The 23,230-nt window shown below is 51.3% G+C and overlaps 1 protein-coding gene across 1 annotated transcript in view; it reads left to right on the forward strand.

Moving 5' to 3' along the window:
• Positions 1-23,230, forward strand: part of Farp1 (FERM, ARH/RhoGEF and pleckstrin domain protein 1) — a 184,832-nt gene that overhangs the window by 144,802 nt on the left and 16,800 nt on the right. Inside the window, exons 13-15 of the mRNA XM_051160985.1 lie at positions 9,684-9,871; positions 10,868-10,957; positions 11,966-12,099. Coding sequence (XP_051016942.1) covers positions 9,684-9,871; positions 10,868-10,957; positions 11,966-12,099 — 412 coding nt within the window. The remainder of the gene's footprint in view (positions 1-9,683; positions 9,872-10,867; positions 10,958-11,965; positions 12,100-23,230) is intronic.

Genomic DNA, 23,230 nt, shown 5'->3' on the forward strand with positions numbered 1-23,230 from the left:
CCGGTGGCCTAAGAGCCTCCTCCCGTGTCTGCATCACGGGGAAATCTGGGCTTCCTCAAGAAGTGAGGCCGAGCTTGGTTCCTCATGGGTCTAATCTTGTCAACAAGGATGTTGAGAGGCCAAGTTTTAAATATTCAGAAGACTTCGTTTTATGTAACCTCCCCCCCCCCCCCCCCCCCCCGCTTTCTCTTGGTCAGCTGACTCAGAGGGTGATTGGTTGGATCGGCCTGACTGGATAGGGTGGCAGCTGTTCATGAGGTACTGTACCCACACTTTGTCTTGGATGGCCCGGACATCCTGAAGGCTTTAAAGGTGTATAGAGACGTCAACAGTCACCTGCCAAGCCCTCGGCGTGGGTGAGCAGGCTCAGTCCTGTGAGGTTAGTTAGGGACTTGGCTGCGCAGCCACAAAGCCGCAGCCTTTCCCTCGCTTGCTTGACTTCAGCGCTTTTCTTGTGAACTTTTAACGCCATGGGGCCTTTCAGGCTCCGCATTTTAATTTTGGAGACACTTGTCTGCATTTCTAGTGAAAATTAGTTGTGAAAATCTTGAATGACAAAGACAATTGTAAGCGAATAGCTGCTCTTCATACGATGGGTGTGTTTGCGGTTTTAACATGTTTTTGTATATTCTGTCTGGTCTTGGGAAATACTATCAATTTGCTGTAGGAAAGCTTAGTCAGGTGGGGGTTTATCAGACAAGTTTCATTGTTTTAATTGTGATGATGGATTTTGCTTAAAGGACTTTTCCTGAGTGTGGCTTACACAGAAGTCTGGTAATTAAATAGGAGTGGATGAGTTCTGTTAGCCGTGTGATGTGATCCTAACCAACACACGTGGCCCTGAAAGGCCAAGCATGTTCTTGCAGTCACTGTGTTTGCCTTTTCCTACGGTTTTAGCTCGGTGTTCCCAAAGCAGGTGGCCCATCCTTGTGTGTCTGTGATCAGTTCTCACTTTAGCACAGAGGGCTTTCTCCTCATTGGTTTTGCACCAGGCAGGCAGTTTAATTTCTGTTTCTTGGTATTTATGAAAGTAACAGGCCCAGCAAATCAGTAGTGTCTAAAAGGGCTGGGGATAGGCTCGGCCCAAGGCCACATATCCTGTCACCTTGGGAGTAGTCACTGTTTGTCCTTCCACTCATAAGACTGCAGAACTTTAGTCAGAGAAGGTGCGCGCCTGCGGTGAGCTGAGCATGGCAGGGTTGCTGAGGTGCTGCATCCTCCCTGCTGTCCCTCTGCAAAGCTCAGAAAGTGCGGACACCCTTCCCAGAACCTCACATGCTCGGACCATGGGGGACCTCAAGCTCCAAGGCTTTCGAAACCCACGAAAACTCTCAATGTGGGACTTAGAGAGGCCCTATGTTTGTGTAAGATGAGGGAGATGGGGTCAGCTATGCAAAGGACAAAGCAGAGGCTAGAGACACGGGAGGGGGTGGGGGGCATCCTGAGGCCTGCCAGTCTCTCCACAGGGCAGCAGCGCAGTGCAGGGTTCTGGACTGAGCAAGGAACATGGGCCTTGGGACCCTGTCCACTCACCTGTGCTCTTTGAAACGGTCCCATAAGGCCAGGGATGGAAGACGGAGAAGCACAGAGCAGCTCCAGGGGCCCCTTCACATTGTGACGGTCTGTTAGATCTCATTTTGAAATATGTGCAGAGCCTCTGTGGTTCTGCCGTGTTGATTCTTGTTAAGAACAAAGGGAAAAAAGGCAAGACATTCCTTTAGCATGAAGAAATGCACTTAATGAGTTCCAGAGCCCAAACTGAAGTGCCTCGGCCCCTGTGACAGTCATCTGGGTGCCATCGGCAGTGGTTTATTAGACAGGCATTTCATTAGAGGAAGTTTGTGGGCCAGATCCTGTGCTACATGTGTGATTTCATATTCAGGAATTTCTCACATGTCTATCTCCCCACTCATGCTGTTTGGCCTGCACGTAAAGTGTAAGCCATGATTTTTTTTTTTTTTTCTCAAGAACATCTTTGAAATTTTAAACCAAGTAAGATTTTAAAAACAAACAAACAAACAAAAAACTGGCCTGAAGAACAGAAATGCTGAGTTGGCTCCTCTGGTCCACTGAGTCTGAGGGGTGCGTTAGCTGTGGAGTCGCCCAGGTTGTGTGCTGTCAAGCATTTCTTACAGGAGGAATAAGTTTCGGATAGGAAGCATTGCTGCCAGTGGTAAAGTGATAGTGGATGTGCTTGGAGTTTTGTTTTTCTCTCTGGAGTTGCTGACCTCGTGCGTCTAATCAGCTTTCTCCACTTGCAATGATTTTGGCGTCTCAGGGCAGCGTGTGCTTGTCATGGCCGCAGCCCTCAGTGGCTGAGGTGGACACAGCGTGGTTTGACTTCCACCAGCCGTGCTTCTATCTTGAGGCGTGGCTCTGCCTGGGCCCTTTGCTGTGCTTAGCTAGAATGTCACGAGCCCTCAGTGCCGCAGTCCTGTGGAGAGCTGCTCCCTGGTCCTCTCGCGCGCCCGCGTGTTCATGGTGCTCCTCTGAGCTCCTCCAGGGCTGCCTTTCATCACGCTGCATGGCTCAGGTCTGCTGTGTTGCTGCTGAGTTCTGCAAGAGTGTTCATGAGCTCCCTTACGATGTTTCCTTAAACGTGACCAACAGGCTAGAGGATCGTGCTGGCCGAAACTGAACCAGCACCAAGGGGGGAAGTCACGGTTGGCGGGCTGCTCTGAGCAGCGGCTACCTGAAGAAGTTGACTTTTGGTGACACTGGAGAACTGACAGGCACTGTTCTTTCCTTGTTAGTTTAGTTCACCCCTCTCCCGTGTGATCAGCCGAAATCTTCTAACGGGAACAAGAGCTCCCTAGAGACTATGAATACCAGGTACTGGCTGTTAACACACTCAGGCCAACAGTAGCATGCCATCTAATACCAGTTTGGGTTTTTTGTTTTTTTTTTTAACTAAGTAACTAATAATGAAAAGCATTTTTTTAAATTCCATGATGATTCAGACCTGGACGCAGCCTAGATCGAAGTCCACGTGGCGTGGTTGCTGCCAGTTGGACAGAAAGCTGTGTGGTTTTTCCTTTAGCGGCTAGAGGGACTCCTAGTGTGTCTCCTGTGGGCAAGGCTTGAAAGCATGGGTTCATGTGTCAGCCAGCTTTGGCAGGGACAAGGGAGGGGTAGGTCCTTTGGAAAAGGGTTTTCATCAAATGAACACTAGAGCGCCTTAGGTGAGACCTGTCACCTGGGCACTTATTTCTCTTCACAAAATCAATTCAGTGCCTGACCAGAAGCTAGGGAAGAGCTGAAAGTCTCCTGAGCACTCTCAGAGTAGCCCAGGCTTTGCTTTGTTCAGGATAACTGGATGGAGCCCAGGATGGCCTCCCGGCATAGCCTGGAAGGGGTTCCCCGCCATCCTGTGGCCTCTGGTAGTGGATGGTATTGGATGGTTGAAGTCAGTGTTTCTTCATGAGGGCCCTGGGTCAGGTCAGCTGCTCTGCAGTGACCCTAGGTGACAGCTGTTGACATGGGAAACCTGACCTGAGTGGTTGGGGCGGGGTTTGAAAGGTCAGCTCAGGAAAGCAAGGGCTGTTCGGTGGCCCGTCAGGGACGCCGGTGCCCAGTGGCCCTGCAGCTTCCTGCTGGGGGCCAGGTGGAACCAATTCATAATTCTGAAGGGTGGTGGGAAATGGCGGAAGTCGAAGCATCTGGGCGCTTCAGGGTCTCGAGGTGGGAACTGGGCACGCAGGGCAGAGGGAGATCTGAGGCCTCGGGTCTGTGGTCAGCTGGCGGTAAAGCAGGACACGGCAGAAGGGTCCTTCAGGGGTGTGCGGCACAGTGCTGACCAACCCACAGATGAGTGCGTCTGTGGTGTGCTCACAGCTCCCCACGCTGGCTTCCAGAGCCCTTTGTCAGAAGCAGGGCTTGGCCCCTCTGCTGCAGTGTCACAGGGAGACCTCACTTGGTTCTTCAGCCATGAAGGACAAACAAATCTCCTGGAGCACCCTTAGGGGACAGTCACCCCTTGCTATCACTCTTCCTGCTGGGGGACGTTGCTGCTAACCTCACTAACTGAATCTCACAAGCTCAGCCGTGTTCTATATAACACAATTTCATCTGCTCTCTCTGTGTGTGCGTTTAACCCTTGAGGTAATACTAATATGTTGTATTAAATTTTTTCTAATGCACTGAATTAATTCTCAAGTAGAAGAGTCTGGGGACTTCCTTCTCATTTCTGTCATTTGTTTAATAAATTTAAGAAAACATTCTTTCCGCTGTCCCATTGTACACAGTGTTTTGTCAGCATGTACCTGCCTGGGAGAAACGGCTTTGTCTTCAACATTCGGTCCTGGGTCTCGGAGCATGGCGTGCCTTCTGCCCCTTGCATTGTCGGAGCGCTGTCTGATGTCCTTTCCTTAAACTAACCCAGAGCCTTGCCTGAACTCCAGTGCCTGTCCGGAACACCCATTCCTTCTAGAACACAGCTATCCTGCTCACTCAGCGGCACGCTGACAGAAACGTGTGCTCATCAGGGTGCTGGGAGGAGGTGTCAACCTGGCTTTTGTGGCCTTGTCTGCCTTACGTGGTTTCAGCCGTGGGGAGGAACAAACCCTTGGAAGAGAGCAGGGTCATTGTAAAGGGGGACAGATGTCAGCAGAACAGCGCCCCTGTGACAGCAGCTCACACTGGGAGCTCACACAGCTGACCCACCGAATGGCTCATATATTCAATGGGAGGAAAACGCGTGATGGAGACCGCAAAGGGAGCCTTGCGCCCACCGGCCTAGCCTTGCTGGCTTCTCCAGTAGGTCAAGCACTCTGTCCTCTCAGTGAGCACCCAGTGTCTGCTTCCACTGCCTCACTGTGGTCCAGTGCAGGCCTCAGCAAAGCGTCAATTCCTGTCCCTGCGAAGTCCTGGCTCTTTCTCATAACCATAAATGTGGTGACTAAGCCAGGAAGGTCAAACTCACGTGAAGTGTTTGCGTGGTATTAGCACCTCATGTCACGCTAAACACAAGAGTCTCTTAAACCTTGACCTAACAGGCACCTTGCTGTAAACAAACAGACAAACAAACAAAAACCTCTGTCATGTAATTGCTCTCCCCCTCCCCCATGGCTGAAGCTGTGCCACCAAGCGCCAATCCTGCCTTCTTCAGACAACGCAGGACACTCCATTATCTTTGCCCTATAAGTAAGAGCAGCCTTGCACAGTCTCTGCCATTTGGCCCTGAGTGACGTTTCTCTGTGTTTTTCTGCAAGCCTGCCATCCACTGCATCACTGTTGCTTTTCTGAACGGTTTGGTGATAAAGTGTAAAGTGGGGTGCTTAGCTGCTTACTAAGCTTTTTTCTTAAAGGACACTGGGTCTGAGAAGTGCCTGTGACTTACCCCCAGCCACCTAAGGGATCAAGAAGAGGAGACCACCTCCAACAGTGGTAAACTGTGACCTGACCAGTCAGGTCCACTCTGAGCCACCTCTGGTTCAGGGTGATGGTGATGTCCTCAGGTGGTTAGCCTCGGAGTAGGTCATCTCGAGCAAGAGTTCATCACTTTCTCTTTCAGCGAGAGGTTATGAGGAAAACAGACCCCAAGTCTCTGCTGTATTCCCTCTGTATGCCTCGCACATACTCTGGGGACGTAGATAAAACCTGTATTTTAGAGCCAGGTAACCAGAGAGAATTGTCACATTCCAGAAATTTGCAAAAGAGTAAGTTTATCTGGGAGAATGGTGAAGAGATTTCGAAAGTAGAAATTATCAGCGCCATCCATGTTCTTGTTTGTTTATTTAACAAATAATGAGTTTCGTGTTTTTAAATTGCCAGATTTTCTACTTCTCTTTTACAGGAAACACACACACACACATACACACACACAAACAACACCTATCAAGTTAAAAATCATTAATCAATTTATTGACCAGTTTACAAAACAGGGCAGGTCCAGGAGTACTTGAGATGCCATGTTTAATTACCTGAAAAATAGACTGTATATTCTCCTCTCTCTCTCTCTCTCTTTCTCTCTCTCTCTCTCTCTCTCTCTCTCTCTCTCTCTCTCTCTCACACACACACACACACACACACACACACACACACACACACACACACACACTCTTTTTCCAGAACTGGGTGAGTTTGTTTACAAGGCTTCAGCATAAGTGGACAAGGTGGAGGTTACTTAGGGAGCTTGTGAGGGTCCTCAGCAGGGCCAAGAGGCAGGAAGCTGATTTGCTTCTGGAAGGCCCCGCACCCTCCAGACCATTTCATTTCCTCTGATGAAGGGCCTATCCTTAGACTCGAACTCAGCCTCCCGAGGGCCAGGAGAAAAGTGTGGACCTTTTCTAAGTGAAAACAATAAAGCTATAAAGGTGGCCTCTGGGGTGGGTGTGAAGTCCTGTAATTATTTTGAGAGGACAAAGTGTCCATTTAAAGAGATTTGGAAAGGCAGTTGCCGTTAGTGTGGTGCTGGTCAAGATACTGGTCCGCTGGGCTCAGGTAGACCATGAAACCATCGGGAGAGGCCAGGGGCTGAAGAGGCACTCACCTGAGCACCTGAGAAAGGGCAGGGCAACTTTCAGAAGTAGGGAAAAAATATTTTTAAAGCTATCCGAATTTTCCAGAGGTTTAGTGAGCAATTGATCTCTTCCTTAATATATTTAAATTCCTTCCTTCCCGTTGCCTTAATGTCCAGGTGCTTCCTCGTAGGATCCCATAGAATTGCGTACCTGTTGCTCCCTGGTGAGGAAACTTTATGTCCATTTGTTACCAGGAAAAAGTGTCTTAAAAACAAAAAAAAAAAAAAAAAAAAAAAAAGCCCAAATGTCAATCATTCATCCCACGGTAAGGACGGAGGTGACTGATGGGTCCTTTCTCTTTGCTCCCACCACCCCCAGGCTGTGCCTTCAAACCAGACAGCAGGCTGAACAAGTCCCCTAGAGACATGGAGTGCTTCATCAAAAACCAGTCCAGTGTAGTCGCACTAGTTCTGTATAAGCTAGAACCCTGGCTTGCTTCAGACACTCCCCTCACGCCTGCCAGTCTGGACGCCCATTTGCACAGAGGGTTGTCAGCACCCTGCCCCCGAGTCAAAAAGAGAATTGTAATTCCTCACCACGCTGCCAATTTCCACTTAGGGCTCTTACCAGCGTGTTTCACTGGTGGCTGGGTGGCAAACAGTGGCTACTTACCATGTCACCTGCAGAGTTTGACAGCCTCCAGCAGTCTCTCCTGAAGGAGAGGAGGGAGCCTTGTCTCCAGCTCCAGAGTCCTGTCTCCTTCCTTACTCTTGCAGGCGGATTCCTAGGTCAGAGTGCTGCTGTTTAGCCACGTCTGCTCCGGCGGTGTACGCACCCAGCACCCTTCCTTTCGTAGGCAGGCACAGGAATCTCTTGGGGAAACGGAAATTAACCACCCCAACTTGGTTATTCCCCGCGCACATATGACACCTATAAAGTACGTGATCAGACGTGGTTAGGCTGTGCATGTAGAACCCTGCAGGCTGACCCGAGCCGTGGCCTGTTCCCTCTGTACCTTGCGTGGCCAGCCTGCCGTCATCTATCTCCTGGGCAGTCCGATGGGAGTCCCTCCAGATCTAACCAGCTCTCTTCTTTAAAACTGGTCTGAGCTTCACCTCTCAGGGAACCGGCCTGTTGTTTATGCTTCCAGCCTGCCCAGTCAGCTAAATGCGAGCATTCCCGGGGCGGAGGGGGTGTGCGGGGAGCTCAGGCAGGGCCTTAGCTTTCTTTCACCTGTGGAGGGCGGATGTGGCTGTCTCTGAACGTGTGCACCCTATTCTCTTCTCCTGTGGCAGCTTGCTGTCTGTCGCTGGAAGCTGTTCACAGCCTGCTGGTAACCGGCTCCTCCTCGCAGCCCACCCCACTTGAAGCTAGCTTTCTAACAACTTTTTATCCTTGCCTCCAACTCTCAGTGAGGTGAATGCTCTTTCTGTGCCACGTCACTGCAGTCCCAAGGCCCAGCATGCTGTCACTTATAACCGGCCCACCTGATCTCATGAGAGCTAACGGTAAGCCCACATTTAGCTAGACGATTGGCGGATAAATCAAAGTGACTCTCAACTTTAGCAACTCAGAAATGCATGGACTGTTTTAACCTTGACACAAACTGCCAGAATTTTCTCTTTCCTAACTTCTATTTGTAGTAGTAACATTTTTCTGTGATTTCTTTAAAAGAGACTAGTATAGTACCTTGAAACAATTGCAATTCTAGTGTGTCACTATTTCTATTTAACAAGTTTCATTCTTCCCTGACCATTGTACCCACTTGTGCACCAGTGTCAATAAAATTGACATTTGTGAAGCAATTTCTGGCCTTTTTCTCCGGGATTTGTGGGATCTGGTGGTGTGTGGGGTGATGGGGCCTCTCTCTAACACCAGGACTTCATTTCCGTGAGCTTTATTAAGAGGACAGAAGGTCTTTAAAATGCAGGCTTCCCGGGAGCCTCCCCTCCTCGGCTTCTCTATCCCTGGACTGACTGACCAGCTGTCAGTAGCAACGGCCGCTTTTTGTTGTTTTCTGGGCACAGTGGCTCTTCACCGTGTGTTGGAGGCGCCACATGCAGGGCAGCCTGGGAGCAGGGGAACTGCTGGTGGCTTCCTCAAGATTTGTGCCTGCTGAGACCAAGGCCGCTGTCACCCTGCACTAGACCCGTCCTAGGCTGCATCTGGACACCCGAAAGGGGAGAAAATAGGCATCAGGCATCTGAGGGCACCTGCAGAAAACGGTTTCCCCTGTCCTGTGGGGGTCCCTAACGAAGTACTGGGTAGCAAGGAGCAATGGATCGGAAGCGGGACAGGGACAGGCACTGACCTCTTTTCCTTGTAATTGAAACTGTTCACCCAACGTTTGCTCTGCATAAGAACTATAAATACATCAGGTCTAGACACACAGCTTTGAAGTGTGTCTCGAAAACTCATGTAGCTTCCAGGGTAGGAGCACAGGTACCTGTGAAAAATCATACCGGAAAGAGTGTCCCGCGCCCAACACCTCCTGCAGCTGACTGTAGTAGATAAGCCACGTTTTCCTGCTGTTGATTGTGATACCCTTTTCAGAGGACTAACTCACAGGCTGTCACTTCTGATGCACGAAGGGGAGCTGTGACAACGGGGTCCTCCAGCTTGCATTTCTCAAATGCCCACCATTGCGTGTAATGCTAGTCTTTCTGTCCCAAACAGTAGCTGACATGGAGTGACATCACCAGGTACACTGAGCTTGCTTCTGTTCTCTGTAGAGTGGGGAGTTAGCTGCCCGCCCACCCTCCGCTAGCTGTGACAGTGTCACGGACGTAGTCTGTCCTCAGCACACCAGCCGCTTAGACGCCTGTTAGTTTAGTTCTAATCGGTCCTCTCTGTCTCTCTGTGACGTAGATACCATGTCTTCCTATACCAGTTGTTAGAAGCAGAGGCAGTAGTTACGAGGTGAAAATAGGATTGTGCTATGTTTGCTTCTAGGCTCCCTCAATTGTTACCTGTGCAGGGGTCTCTGTCTTACCTTTAATTACATAACTGGAGCTGCATTGAGTGAAGCGGACCGTCTGGGTGCCCTTCCTCATGAGGCAGCTGCAGTGCGGGGTTGGGGGTGGGGTGGGGAACGTAGGAAGCCAACACGCCGTGCCTGCGGTGTGGTAGCCGTGTTCTAAAGAGTAACAAAAGTGACCGTCGGAAAAGGCCTCCGGTCACAGAAGGAATTACTTTCTTTTAACACTTCTCATCCCCAAACAGGCTCCCTGACTGGTAGCCCTCACCTTTCAGAGCTGTCCATCAACTCTCAGGGAGGAGTCGCTCCAGCCAACGTGACCGTGTCTCCCAACCTGAGCCCTGACACCAAGCAGGCCTCTCCCCTCATCAGCCCGCTGCTGAATGACCAAGCGTGCCCCAGGACTGACGATGAAGAGGAGGGCCGGCGAAAGGTGCACATTCGTGGGGTGGGGGTGGGGCGCAGTAAACTAAGCACAACAGGAAACGTCCCCGATTTCAGTGTACAGTTCACTGGCTGTCACAGGACCATCAGGACTCTCCATTGCCATAGCCTCATAGTGCCCGACAAAACCTCTGTCCCGTTCACTAACGACTCCCTTGCCAGCCAGCCCAGACTCTTTACTGTATTCGTCCCTTTCTGTCATCCACCTGATGTCGCATCCTTTGGGGTCATCCATGTAGTGGCATGGGTCAGCATGCCATTTTCACATGGCTATATGCATTATATAGACGGGCTGCGTTTTGTTTGTCCACCGTCTTGTCAGTGTGCGGTTTTGTTTGTTTTCAGTGTGCGGTTTTACCCATCTTTGGCCGTTTTGATAGCACCTCTGTGAACATGAATTCCCTCATGTTTGCTGACTTCCCTTTCCGGCTCCTCTGTCGACACGCAGAGGCGGAGTCAGATGGCTCTTACAGAAAGTTAGCACACCAGTTTCCTGTCACTTACTGCAAGGAAAATGCAAGACCCCTGCGGTGGCCTGCTTTGGGTTGCTGCCGTCCCATCTGACTCCCAGGCTCCAGGGAGCTGGGACACACTGGCATCACCATCAGTGCAGCCACTGCCACTGTAAATGCCACCTCATAACAGGTCAAGAAGCTGACTCTGCCAGCCCAAGGTGCCAGGCCTCAGGGTGCTGACTTCTCAGTCCTGCTCCCTGGAAGCTTGCGTAATCTTCCTAATAAACTCATTCCTCTGGCCGATGGTAACACTTATGTGTCAAAAGCCATTCTTTCAGCCTATCCCTGCCCCTCCCTCCCTCCCCCCCCCCCCACACGGCAGGGGGGAGGGGGAAGGACTTGGCTCTAGCTACCAAAAGCTCTTCCCAGTTAGTTGCCTGTCAGTGAACCACTGTCTTGCAGCCAGGGCGTTGTCACAGACTTCCACTCAAAGATGACTGCTGTGTCTCGTTCTTTTGTGGATTTTGCAGAGATCCCCAACCGACAAGGCGTACTTCATTGCTAAGGAAGTTTCCACTACTGAGCGGACATACCTGAAGGATCTTGAGGTCATCGCTTCGGTGCGTGCGGCCTTTCCTCTGACTCAGAACCTTCTGTGGCGTAGTTACCCTGCTCCTCAGCTGCTGCAGGTCCCTTAAGTGTTAGGCTCCCCGGCTCTAATTGCAAGGATCCTGATCGCAGGTTCTGGCAATCTATGTCATTGTGTATTTAATTTGGAATGTTCTTTTTAAAAAAAAAAAAAAAACAATATACACACACACACACACACACACACACACACACACACACACAATTGTGGTTTTTAAGAACTGCAAAGGAAAGACATTCCTAAAGCCACGAAAAGTGAAAATTAAACAGTTTACTGTCTGTGGGCACTGATCCAGAATTTTCTGTTTTGCTCAGCATCAAATGTTTGTGTTTGCTCAAGGGAGACTTCAGGTTACTTTTATAGTAAGCTGCACGTAGTGGGGAAAGTGCCACCGCCTAGTCGCCTCTGACGTCTGTCATCATGCCTGTCCAGTCTTGGGAGTAAAGCTGGGGGTCTCCAGGGCACTTAAAGAGGGACTCCCACATTCTTAGGATCAGGTCTGTGTTTAGTGCCCTGCAAATACTGGGACCAGTTCCCACTCGTGTGGGCAGCACGTGCCAAGGGCATCTTCATGTTCAACATGGAGGAGATGGGGCAGCTCCTGACGGGACGGGAGGACTACAGTCCCCGTGAGCTGGCCTCAGTGGAGAGACCAGCCCTGGCCTGAGCAAACCGTGGGGAACCATTTGAGAGAGCAACCCTTTTCTCCCTGGAGTGAGGAGGGCGAGCAGGGAGGCCTGCCTCCACCCTTGGCAGTCCTGAACCACTCAGCATCCTACAAGATGCTCATGGCTTCCTGCTGCCCACGGCCGCCCACCATCCGTTCACCCCTGCCCGCGGCCGCCCACCATCCGTTCACCCCTGCCCGCGGCCACCCACCATCCGTTCACCCCTGCCCGCGGCCGCCCACCATCCGTTCACCCCTGCCCGCGGCCGCCTACCATCCGCTCACTCCTGACTTGTTCCTCTTTATCCCCAGTGGCTTCAGAGCACAGTCAGCAAAGAGGACTCCATGCCCGAAGCCTTGAAAAGCCTCATATTCCCGAATTTTGAACCTTTGCACAAGTTTCATACCAATTTTCTCAAGGAGATTGAGCAGCGACTTGCCCTGTGGTGAGTGCAGTCCACTTTGAAATCTGTGTCTCCAGCCCACACACCCCCCACCCGCCCCCGACCCCCCACCCCATCCCCGTCCGCCCTCCCGCCCCCGACCCCCCACCCCATCCCCGTCCGCCCTCCCGCCCCCGACCCCCCCACCCCATCCCCGTCCGCCCTCCCGCCCCCGACCCCCCCACCCCATCCCCGTCCGCCCTCCCGCCCCCGACCCCATCCCCGTCCGCCCTCCCGCCCCCGACCCCCCCACCCCATCCCCGTCCGCCCTCCCGCCCCCGACCCCATCCCCGTCCGCCCTCCCGCCCCCGACCCCCCACCCCATCCCCGTCCGCCCTCCCGCCCCCGACCCCCCCCACCCCATCCCCGTCCGCCCTCCCGCCCCCGACCCCCCACCCCATCCCCGTCCGCCCTCCCGCCCCCGACCCCATCCCCGTCCGCCCTCCCGCCCCCGACCCCCCACCCCATCCCCGTCCGCCCTCCCGCCCCCGACCCCCCACCCCATCCCCGTCCGCCCTCCCGGCGCTATTTCACTTTGTACCGCCTAAGCAACAGAGATAAAGCATGAGACAGGCCAGCCTTGAAGTGTTTGCCAATGAAATGTTATGTGTTTCAGTCTTTGCCTTTGATTGAAGACTCTCCAAAATGCATTTTTCTTCTGATAATTACATAGCTATTTTAAAGTAAAGATTCTTGCTTTTAGGGGACTGTGGGATGGTAAGTAGGGGAACCGCGAAGGATTTGTGAGGTAACATTTCACTGTTGCTTGCTTTTATAGTTACATGTAAAGCTACATATGTGCTATGTGGATACACATACATATAAAATGTTGTATTGCATTTAACAGAGTTTAAAGAACCCTTTGAAAATACAATGTCTATGCAACACACTTACGGACAATCTTATAAGGATATAAACACGTTTCGTGTTATTACTATTCTGTATGTTAGAATCTGTAGATAAACATGCTCAGATGGGCGTGTGGAGTTCAGAGATGACTTTGTGGAGTTGGTTCTCTCCTTTCGCCTTTCTGTGCATCCTAGAAATCACACCAGGCCTGCGTGGACAGCACCTTATCATAACAGCCCAGGATATAATTTTTTTAAAGTATTCTGTTTCTGTGTGTGTGTGCGCGCTCAGGCATATGTGTGCATGAGTGTATGTGCATGCCTGTGTGTAGGCGTGCTCACCTGTGCACAGATGGAGGCCAGAGGGCAGCAGGTGTAGAGGAGGGGGCATTCAGTGACTGTGGGTCCTGAAGGAGCCCAGGCGGAGGCTGTTACCCCTGGCGGTTCTGGAAGCCCACTCCTGCTTCATAGGACCAGCGTGCAGGGCCAGCACGAGCTCTCCAATCCTGAGTAGTACCTAGCTCGTAATATTGTGTACACAATGGTATAAAATGCCTTTCCCTTGACAGAAGGAAGTGGCAGTCTTTACTAACAGGCAGATCATAGCCAGGATGGACACTTAGGGTACGAAGTCAGCCTTGCTGAGAACGGAAATAGTAGAATGCCATTTCATTCAGCAGGCAATTGGGTGTAAAATAATCAACGCTGCCATTCAAAAATGAGGCATTCCCAGCTTCTCTGGAACTTCTGAATTCTTCGCTGTTGCCTCCTATGAAGGCAGATGGGGAGCTAGAAGTGACTGTGGCTGCTCAGACCTGTAATCCCAGCATTCCTTAGATGGAGGCAGGGGGATTGCTGCCAGTCTGAAGCCAAATGATTTAACCTGAGGCTCACATTTCAAACAAAATAATGATGCCGTATCCCATTCCAAATGAAATTACTGGAAGAATAAGGGGACCGTGGCCTCAAACACATGACATGCTTTTCTGAAAAAGTGTGCCTTGTCCTCTCTGTACCAACAGGCAGAGTTGAGCCCCTAGACTTGAGTTTCCAATAAACCCAGCAGGTCTCTAGGTCTCTCCAGCAGAGGGCGCCTGTCCATTTCCACCTGCAAGCTCCTGTCCATACTTGAAGGCCGTGAGGGATTTGAAAAATGGACATTGCTGGGCTCCGTCAGCCCTGTTTAGTCTGGACTCTAGGGTTAAAACCCTGAAATTCGTATTTCTCAGGTACTTCTAGGGGTAACTGCATTGGGAAACGGCTGACATCCTTCTGCCGTGCCTCTGGCAAATGCCGAATCTAGGATCGAGTTGTTTTTCTTTATTCTATCTACAATCATGACCAAGCGCGTGAGTGAAAGAAGTTGCTCTGTTTGGAAAGGATCTGTGGAGCTTTGGGAGGAGGGCCTCCCAGGGGAGACTGTAGGACCAGGGCCCGTCCTCTCAGCTTCCTGGCCTGCGGTATGTGTACTTGTTAGAACAGGTGTTCACACTGTTGCCACCGGCCTTCCTACCCAAGGCCTAATGCCGCGAGACTGCTTGAACCACAAAGGCTTCCGTAGCTTGTCTCCGTATTCTGTGGTAGAATCGAGAAGCCAAGGAACGTAGTACGTGACCGTGTGTCTGGCTTTGCTCACAGACGGTCCTGGGCCAGGGGTCTGCAAAGGAGGGTGCAAGTTTCCCAGGGAGGCACAAAGCCCTCTGCTGGCCTGGCTTTTGAGGACCTGTGGGACAGTAATGCCTTTCTGAGACAAGCGACCATAGGCTGAATACAGTCAATGAGAAGACTGGGCCACAGTCAAGTTCATTAAGCAGGGAATTTGCACAGTGACTGACAGGCAGGCAGACAGACAGACGGATGGACTGGCAGACGGGCAAGCAGGCAGACAGGCAGACAGACAGACAGGCAGACGGGCAGGCAGACAGACAGGCAGGCGGGCAGGCAGGCAGGCAGGCAGGCAGGCAGGCAGACAGGCAGGCAGACAGGCAGGCAGGCAGGCAGACAGGCAGGCAGGCGGGCAGGCAGGCAGACAGACAGGCAGGCAGGCAGGCAGGGAAAACTGTTTAGGTAGAGGCTTATGTTTTATGTATTGTGACAAGGGGAACGCAGGTTGGTTGGCTCGTGTTAAAATAGTTAAGAAGCAAATTTAGGGACCAAGAAAATGCCTGTTATAAAACACGTTGCTGTCACACACAAGAAGAGGCCCCGAGATCTCAGTCCCTGGCGTTACATGAAGCTCACAGCAGAATCTTAGAGAGACATTTAGCTGTCGGTGGCTGGGCAGTACCTGTAAATGGTGAGTCAGAGCCCCTGCCCCTCCCAGGGCTGTTTTCACACATTAAAAGACTGAGTGCTTGTAACAGGCTCCGTGTGCTGTGCCCCACACAGGAAGGCGGAAAGCTGCCCTTTTCCTCTCTTATTTTAGTATATGTGTGTGATGTGTAGGTGTGGGTGTGCTGGGGGTGTGGAGGGCAAAGGCATTGGTTCTTACCTTCCATCTTCTTGTAGTGGGGTCTCCTGTTTCTGTTGTGTTGCACACTCCTGGGTGTGTGCACACCGGCTGGCCACACACTCCTGGGTGAATCTGCTGCCTCCACCTCCCCTCTTTCTGTAGGCGAGCTGGAATTGACAGCTATAAGCAGCCATGTGTAGCTTTTTTTTTTCTGACATGGGTCCCAGGAATTAAACCTGGCAGGTTTGGCAGCCACTGCCCTTTCTCACTGAGGCCCAACTTCAGCTTTCTAAAACGTTAACAGAACTCTTAGATTTGCTGACGTGCTAGACTTCCTGTGCAGGCCTCACCCCTTCCCCTTAGTTGAGCATCTTTGTGTCCAGGTGAGTGAGAATGGAGACAGCAATGGCATCGCGTTGATGGCGTCGCGTTGCTGGTGTCATGCTCTGGATTTTATTCCCTGCTAGTTTCTGGCTTTGGGGTGTTTGTTTTGTTGGTTTGGTTTTGTTTTTTCCTGGAATTTGCTCTGTAGATCAGGCTGACCTGGCCTGAAACTCACAGAGATCCCCCTGCCTCTGCCTCCAGAGTGCTGGAATTAAAATCATGCACCACCATTCCCAGCCCATTGCCATTTTCAATTACTACTCTTAAAAGAAAGAAATCGAAAGTTGTCCCTGCATCAGACGCTGCTCAGCCCTCTCGGTGCAGGCGTGGTTGTCCCCAGGACGTCCCTTGGTGCCTACAGCAGTCTAGAGCACAGTGTGCTCTGTCGACAGTGGGAGATCCCGCGCAGGACTCCCGTCTTCTCAGCCACTTCTGGTCCCTCTCTGAACGTCACGCTCTGCCATACAAACACACGGGAGCACAGGGTGGAGGTCCAAGGCCTGCTTCAGGCTGGCAAAAGCCAACTTACACCTTCCTCAGAAAAAAACAAAAAAAAGTTTGATGACTTCTGAAAAGTGGCTGAAATGCTTTTTTTTTTTTTCTTTTGAGAGCAAAAGACTGTTCACTCAGCTGTTTAAATACACTGAGAAAGCCACTTAGATTCAGCCTTGGGCTGGGTGGACAGTCCATCTAACTTTGAAATTTCACATCTGAGATGACTTGTAAAATGTTGGGCGAGGATACCATACTGTCGGGGTTGATGGAGAACCCTGTTTGGTCCAGAGAGTGATCTGCACATGCGCAGATGGGCTACACTGGGAAATTCAGTGATACATTTGTCGCAATTCCACAAAAAGAAGAAAACCCCACAGGAGCCCCCAGGGCCAGATGAGGAAAGGCCTCAGAGCAGTGTCAATCATGGCACAGCCACGTCTGCACACTGGCTCCCCGTGCCCTGTCTGAGCTGTCTATGTGCCGTCTTGAATTACTCCCCTCGCCCTCCCCAAGCCTCAGAAAGCAAAGACCAGCCTCCTTCATCACCTGTCAGCTTGCGCACCAGGCCTGGGTGAGTTGCACTGAAAGGCTGCCCTAGTTTAATGTTAAAACTCGGCTCTGAGTCCAGGCAGACCTGTGAGGGCACTGGGCCTGGCTTTAATCTGAATCCTAACCCTGTTCCTCACTCTTGGAAGGCTTGCTTTCCTGCTTCTGCTGCCTGATTGGGGGCGGGGGCAGAGGGAGGCTTTGTTCTCAGTAGCTCAGAGGAGCAAACAGGCCTTTCCTCACCTTCCTTAGGTGTCCCTGGAAAGAACCTGGCCAGCATCCCAGACGCTGCACTTTCTGAGGTGACAGCTTTGATGTGAAACTTGATTTCTTTCTTTGGCCTGAGGTTGAATATGAGGCCTGCATGGGACAGCTTTAGAAAGGAAAGCCCCCTCCTCCCCCTCCCTCTCCCCTCCCTTCCTCCCCCTCCCTTCCCTCCCTCCCCTGCCCTGAGCTGGCCAGGCTACATTCCTGCCCTCCTCTAGGGCACACATGTAAGCAGATGCATGTGGGTACGCACACACACACACACACACACACACACCCTTCCTCGACAGATGCTCTCAATTCCAAAGCATCCACTTTCTCTTCTCACTCTCTCTCAAAAAAAGCAGATACTCCCCCGCTGTGGTCCATGCTGAGTGATTTACCTACCTCCGACCGCACACACCCATGGGCCAGCCCTGTCCACACTTGGACACGTGTGCACACACACAAGCATCCCCATCTCCCTGCCCCAACCTTCACAGCACCCTGCTTCTGAAGGGTGCAGAAGTCTCACCTTCCTGACAGGGATCCTTGAGACGTTTTCTGACTTACACCTAGAGAACGAGGCGGTGTCTGTGTCATTTTGTCCACACCCAAGACAGAGATCACTGTGAGGGCCACAAAGGGCAAATGGATGAAGGCACGTGCACTTGTGTGGTCTCGTGCCACAGCCGTGCTGAGCCACTTAAGTGCTGAGTGAAGCCCAGCAGCCCAGGCTCTCTAGCCACATGTCACGAGTGCCTGGATGGAGATCGGAGGTCAGAGGTCGGAGGACAACTTTCCGGAGTTGATCACATTCCTCCAGCTGTGGTCCCAGGACCCTTTGGCAGCCCAGACAGGACAGTCTCAAGGATGAAGGGGAAGGCGTGCTCCTTTTCATAGACCAAAGAGCCCGTCACAGAGCAGGCGCTCAAACAGCGACAGCACAGCCAGTGGCGGGGAACTGAGTCCCCGGAGGTGGTCGTATTTAGTGACTGTAGGTGGCTCACGTCGTGTGTCAAAAGCTCCAGGGCTTACCTCTGTAAACAGGGGGCCTGGCAAATGCTGACAACAGCTTTAAACTTTGAAAGTCATATTCAGGAGCCATCTGTGGCGTTGATAGCTATTGGCTACCCTTAGTGGATGGACTCTGCCTGCACACACCTCATGGACGCCGTGCCAGCGTACAGTTGGCAGCACTTCCCAGAATGCCCACCGCCGTGCCAACTCCTCATCTTTCCAGTCGGTCTCTAAAACTGGGATGGCAAATCTGGTCTACCACCTGTTGGTTACTAATAAAGTTTTATTGAAGCCCAGTGGCATGCTCATTCTTCTATTTGCTGCCTGTGCCCGTGAGCAACGCGGACGTGAATTCACTGCAACAGAACACAGATGGCCACAGAGCCTAATGTGTTTACCTCCTGGGCTTTCATACCAAAATAATAAACTTAAGGGCTGGAGCAGTGGCTCCATGGTTAAGAGCACTGGCAGCTCTTCCAGAGGATGCAGGTTCAGCTCCCGGCACCCACATGGCAGCTCACACCTGCCTGTAACTCCAGCTCCAGGAGATCTGACTTTTGCACACAGACACGCATATCCCGATGCACATGAAATTAAAACAAACCAGTACAAACTTTTTTTTTTTAAGATTTATTTATTTATTGTATATGAGTGCTTTATCTGCAGAAGAGGGCATCAGATCACATCATAGATGGTTTCGAGCCACCATGTGGTTGCTGGGAATTGAACTCAGGACCTCTGGAAGAGCAGGCGGCGCTCTTAACCACTGAGCCATCTCTCCAGCCCCCATGTTTTTTTTTTTTCTTTAAAATTTTTTTTAAATATTTTATTTAATTTTAATTTATGTGCATTGGTGTAGTGGTGCCAGATCTTAGAGTTACAGACAGTTGCAAGCTGCCATGTGGGTGCTGGAAATTGAACCCGAGTCCTTTGGAAGAACAGGCAATGCTCTTAACCACTGAGCCATCTCTCCAGCCCCAGTACAAATGTTTTTAAGATGCTGCTGCTTTCCCGACGTAAACTCCCCTGCAGGAGGGGTTGTCACTGATTTGTAGTTAGGAACGTGAGGGCAGGGGAGCTCAGCCCTCTTGTCAGTCATCCCTACCGCTCGTTAGCGACAGCCAAACCCCTGAACCTGTGATTAGACACCCCCCCCCCATGACTCCTGTCACTTAAGTACAGGGTCTTACAAGAGAAAAGAACCAACATCTGCCTGGTACTTCCTCTTCACCAGGGGCATCTCCTGTGTCTCGCCCTGGCTGTGTAGCAAGCCCAGAGCACCACAGTCTGTTTCGATCTCACACATCCGTGTGTGCTTCCACCCACGCACACAGTTCCAGCTTCCCCCCAGGTAATTTCCATTGTACCTCTAAGTGCAGCATCTGAGTATGGGAGACGTGAGAGAAAACATCGTCTTTTGTCTTTCTGAACCAGGCTTATTTTGCTTAACACTGTTTCTGGTTCTGTTTGCTCTTTTTTTTTTTTTTTTTAAACAGATGACATTCCATTCCTATCCCCAGCTGAATGAAATCCTAGGGCCACACTGGCTCCTTTCAGAGCTGTGGGCGGTTGGGCGGTCTTGTCTTTAACACATGTGGTCTGTTAGCCTCACACTCTGAGCCCCAAGGAAGCTTTTTGTATTGCTGGCCGCTCGCATTCTATCTTAGAAACGCCCACGGAACTCTTCTTGCTTTCTTTTTCTTTTCTTTTTTTAATCTCTGTTTATTTTTTAATGTATCTTATTAATTTATTCATATTACATCTCAATGGTTATCCCATCCCTTGTATCCTCCCATTCCTCCCTCCCTCCCATTTTCCCCTTACTCCCCTCCCCTATGACTGTGACTGAGGGGGACCTCCTCCTTCTGTATATGCTCATAGGGTATCGAGTCTCTTCTTGGTAGCCTGCTATCCTTCCTCTGAGTGCCACCAGGCCTCCCCATCCAGGGGACTTGGTCAAATATGGGGCACCAGAGTTTGTGTGAAAGTCAGACCCCACTCTCCACTCAACTGTGGAGAATGTCCTGTCCATTGGGTAGATCTAGGTAGGGGTTCGAAGTTTACTGCACATATTGTCCTTGGCTGGTGCCATAGTTTGAGCAGGACCCCTGGGCCCAGATGTGCCGGAACTCTTCTTTATTTCCATGGTCTTTACTTGTCTTTATTTGTGTCTTGAGCATTTCGTGAACAGTCATTTTTTGTGAGGTCAGGTTACAGTGCGGGGACCCAAGGAAGACAGAACTGCGTTAGGCCCTGTCAGAGAGTGACCGAGGTCCTCGGTCTGCCCTCCCCACTGCACGGCTCCTCCCATGTAGCCTTTTAACTTCCTTCTCCACGTCTAAGGAGAAAGGTGGCTTTACGTCCTCGTAGGTGGTGGCTTTCGCTTGCACAAACTAAATGTCGCCTGCACTCTGGGTGCTGCTGTGGCTTTGCCGGTTCATCTCTACAGGAAACACTATAATATTTCCTCAGGAGTGAGGGAGGCAGACGCAAGAGGGCAGGTAGCTTGGCAAGGGCACCCAGCCCGGCTCTGACCCAGGGCTCTGGGGGCCTCTCTCTTCACTTCCAGTAGCTATAGGCTGCTGACTCGGGAGGGGACAGAGGACACCATTTTATGTCTGCTCACTTCTAAATGAGAACACACTCCCAGCTCAGACACCTACACTCTGAGCGTGACCTAGGCCCTGCCTGCCGTCTGCCATTCGGGACAATTGCACCAGGCTTTGCAGACACAACACACACACACACACAAACACACACACACACACACACACACACACACACACACACGTGGAAACACATTGAAACAAGCTAAGAGGTGGCCAGGATCGCTGTCTGTCCCTGTTCAGAGCCCCCCCTGAACGCTGCCTGACAGAGATCTTTACACCTGCCCTAATAAGAAGCAGCCACGCGTGGTTGGTGTGACTGAGGAACAGACTCCACTTTAAGTCAGGTTAATCTTGAACTGGCCGATTGTGGGGGCCATAGTGGGCAGTGCTGTTGTCAAGGCTTTAGCAGTGTAGAGACTAGGAATGGAGGCAGGTGGCCAGCTGCAGGGACACACGACATCCTTGACCATCTGAGGCTTCCCGGTGTCTGAGGTACCTTGGCTTTATATCTCTTTACTGGATGGCAGAGAGCGTCCAGACGCTGAGATCCAGCTGCCGGCCACACAGTTGCTTCTTGTGTTTTAATCCAGGAGATGATCCTTCTGTTTATTAAAAGGAGAAGGGGTTAACTGGCATGCTTGGATTTGCACTGGGTTTCCTGAGACCCCCAGAGCGAGTCCCTCGCTGCTCTCACTGGTAATGGGTTTCCAGGCTGGTCCTCAGCATGCTAAGGGCCACGGCACCTCAGGTTCCAGAAGGACTTTGTGTTGAACCTGGTTTGGGATTTGAGCAGGAGAACCAAGGACTGCTTCTCCTGACGGGCTTTGTCCACCTGCTTCTGCAGTATCTGTCCGTCCTCCCCGGGGGCTGCCAGGAGTGCATGCATACAAGCCAGGGAGCTGCCAATGACTGACCAGCTCACACTGAAGGACCAGAAAGCCCCCAGAATGCACCGTGTTCGTCTCCGTGTGTATGCATGCAGGGCCTTTCCCAAGATCACATGCAGTTGTTCCTGAAACAACTAACGACTTCGTGTGGGTCATGGCTTCCTAAGTGAAATTGTCGAAAGAATCCTCAGCTCTGTGGTAGCTGTGTGGTAGTTATCCAGGCAGCAACTATGTGGCCCCACTCTTTAACCAAGGACCCTTTTCTTGTGGCCTTAACATCCAAAGGATGTTCTAGACATGTTTTAATTGCTTTTTCATGTTCTTGATAATAAAATGATCTTTTAGAAGCTCTTAGTGAGATAAATGCTTTAGATGTGTAGACTTGGAAGCAGCCAGTATAGGAAAGGAAGTCACACCTGCATCCCACTTGGGGCACCAGGAGGTCACCCACTTGGGGCAGCTTGTCCCCAGTCCCATCGGCTCTGCCCTGTGTTTGAATCCTCTCTGCCTCGGGGTTTTGTGTCATCTGGGAAGGCGGGGTGCATGGATCTGCTGTGCTGGGCGGAGACTGTAGGTGCCTGCAGCCTGTCCCCACAGCATCACCCCGCTCTGATGGGTGGTGTCAATGTGGGGCTATCAGTGGCTCCATGCTGCATAGGGACTGGTCAGGACTTGCTACCTGGTGTTCTATCTACAGTGAGAATCCAGATCCGTGTGTGTGTGTGTGTGTGTGTGTGTGTGTGAGAGAGAGAGAGAGAGAGAGAGAGAGAGAGAGAGAGAGAGAGAGAGAGAGAGAGAGAGAGAGACAGAGACAGAGAGAGAGAGAGACAGAGAGAGAGACAGAGAGACAGACAGAGAGAGAGAGAGACAGACAGAGAGAGAGAGAGAGCACATGCTCTGTCTGGGTGGGGGGGGGGAACACATGCTCTGTCTGGTAGCAGGTACATACAAGAAGAAACTCCCCTGTTAAAGGTTTTGAACCCCCATAGATTTTTAAAATACATAATTAGTGTGCACAGGTGACACAATTAATGTGCACAGGTGACACACAGGCACATGCCTATAATCCTGCTACTTGGAAAGCTGAGGCAGAAGGATCACTACAAGTTCGAGATCACAGCTCAAAATGGAGGGAATGAAATAACTAAGTTTTGCTTCCACTCTTGTTCTTCACCCTCACATAGTTGGTTTTGTCGTGGGCCAGGGCTTTTGCTTAGCCGTGCATGAAGTCCTTTTTTTTTTTTTAATAGCAGCCTGCACCTGCCCCTCTCCCATCCATACCGTTGTCATTGAAATCGCTGAATGTGTTCTTTGAACTGAGTAGACTTTCATACGTGTGCTGCCAGAGGCACAGCTGTCTAAATTCTGGGTTGTCTGCAGATTCCAGGTCACGTCCAGGTTTACGTGGGCCTTGCCTCTGGGTGGGTGGGTGGGTGACATTTTGTCAAAAGCCTGATCATCTGGCCTAGCGAAAGTGTCTTCCTTTGATGGGATATCTTCCTGGTTCCGATATGGAGGGCAGTGGGGAGAGGAAAGAACTCCTCAGCTCTATTGAGAGCACACAGGTGAAGGCACGGCAGGGACGCCTCTAAACGGGCAAAGGCCAGAGCCTCCTGTGAATTCATTTCCCTCCCTACGTCAAGTGTA

Source organism: Acomys russatus, chromosome 18, assembly GCF_903995435.1.
Source record: "Acomys russatus chromosome 18, mAcoRus1.1, whole genome shotgun sequence".
Lineage (NCBI taxonomy): Eukaryota > Metazoa > Chordata > Mammalia > Rodentia > Muridae > Acomys > Acomys russatus.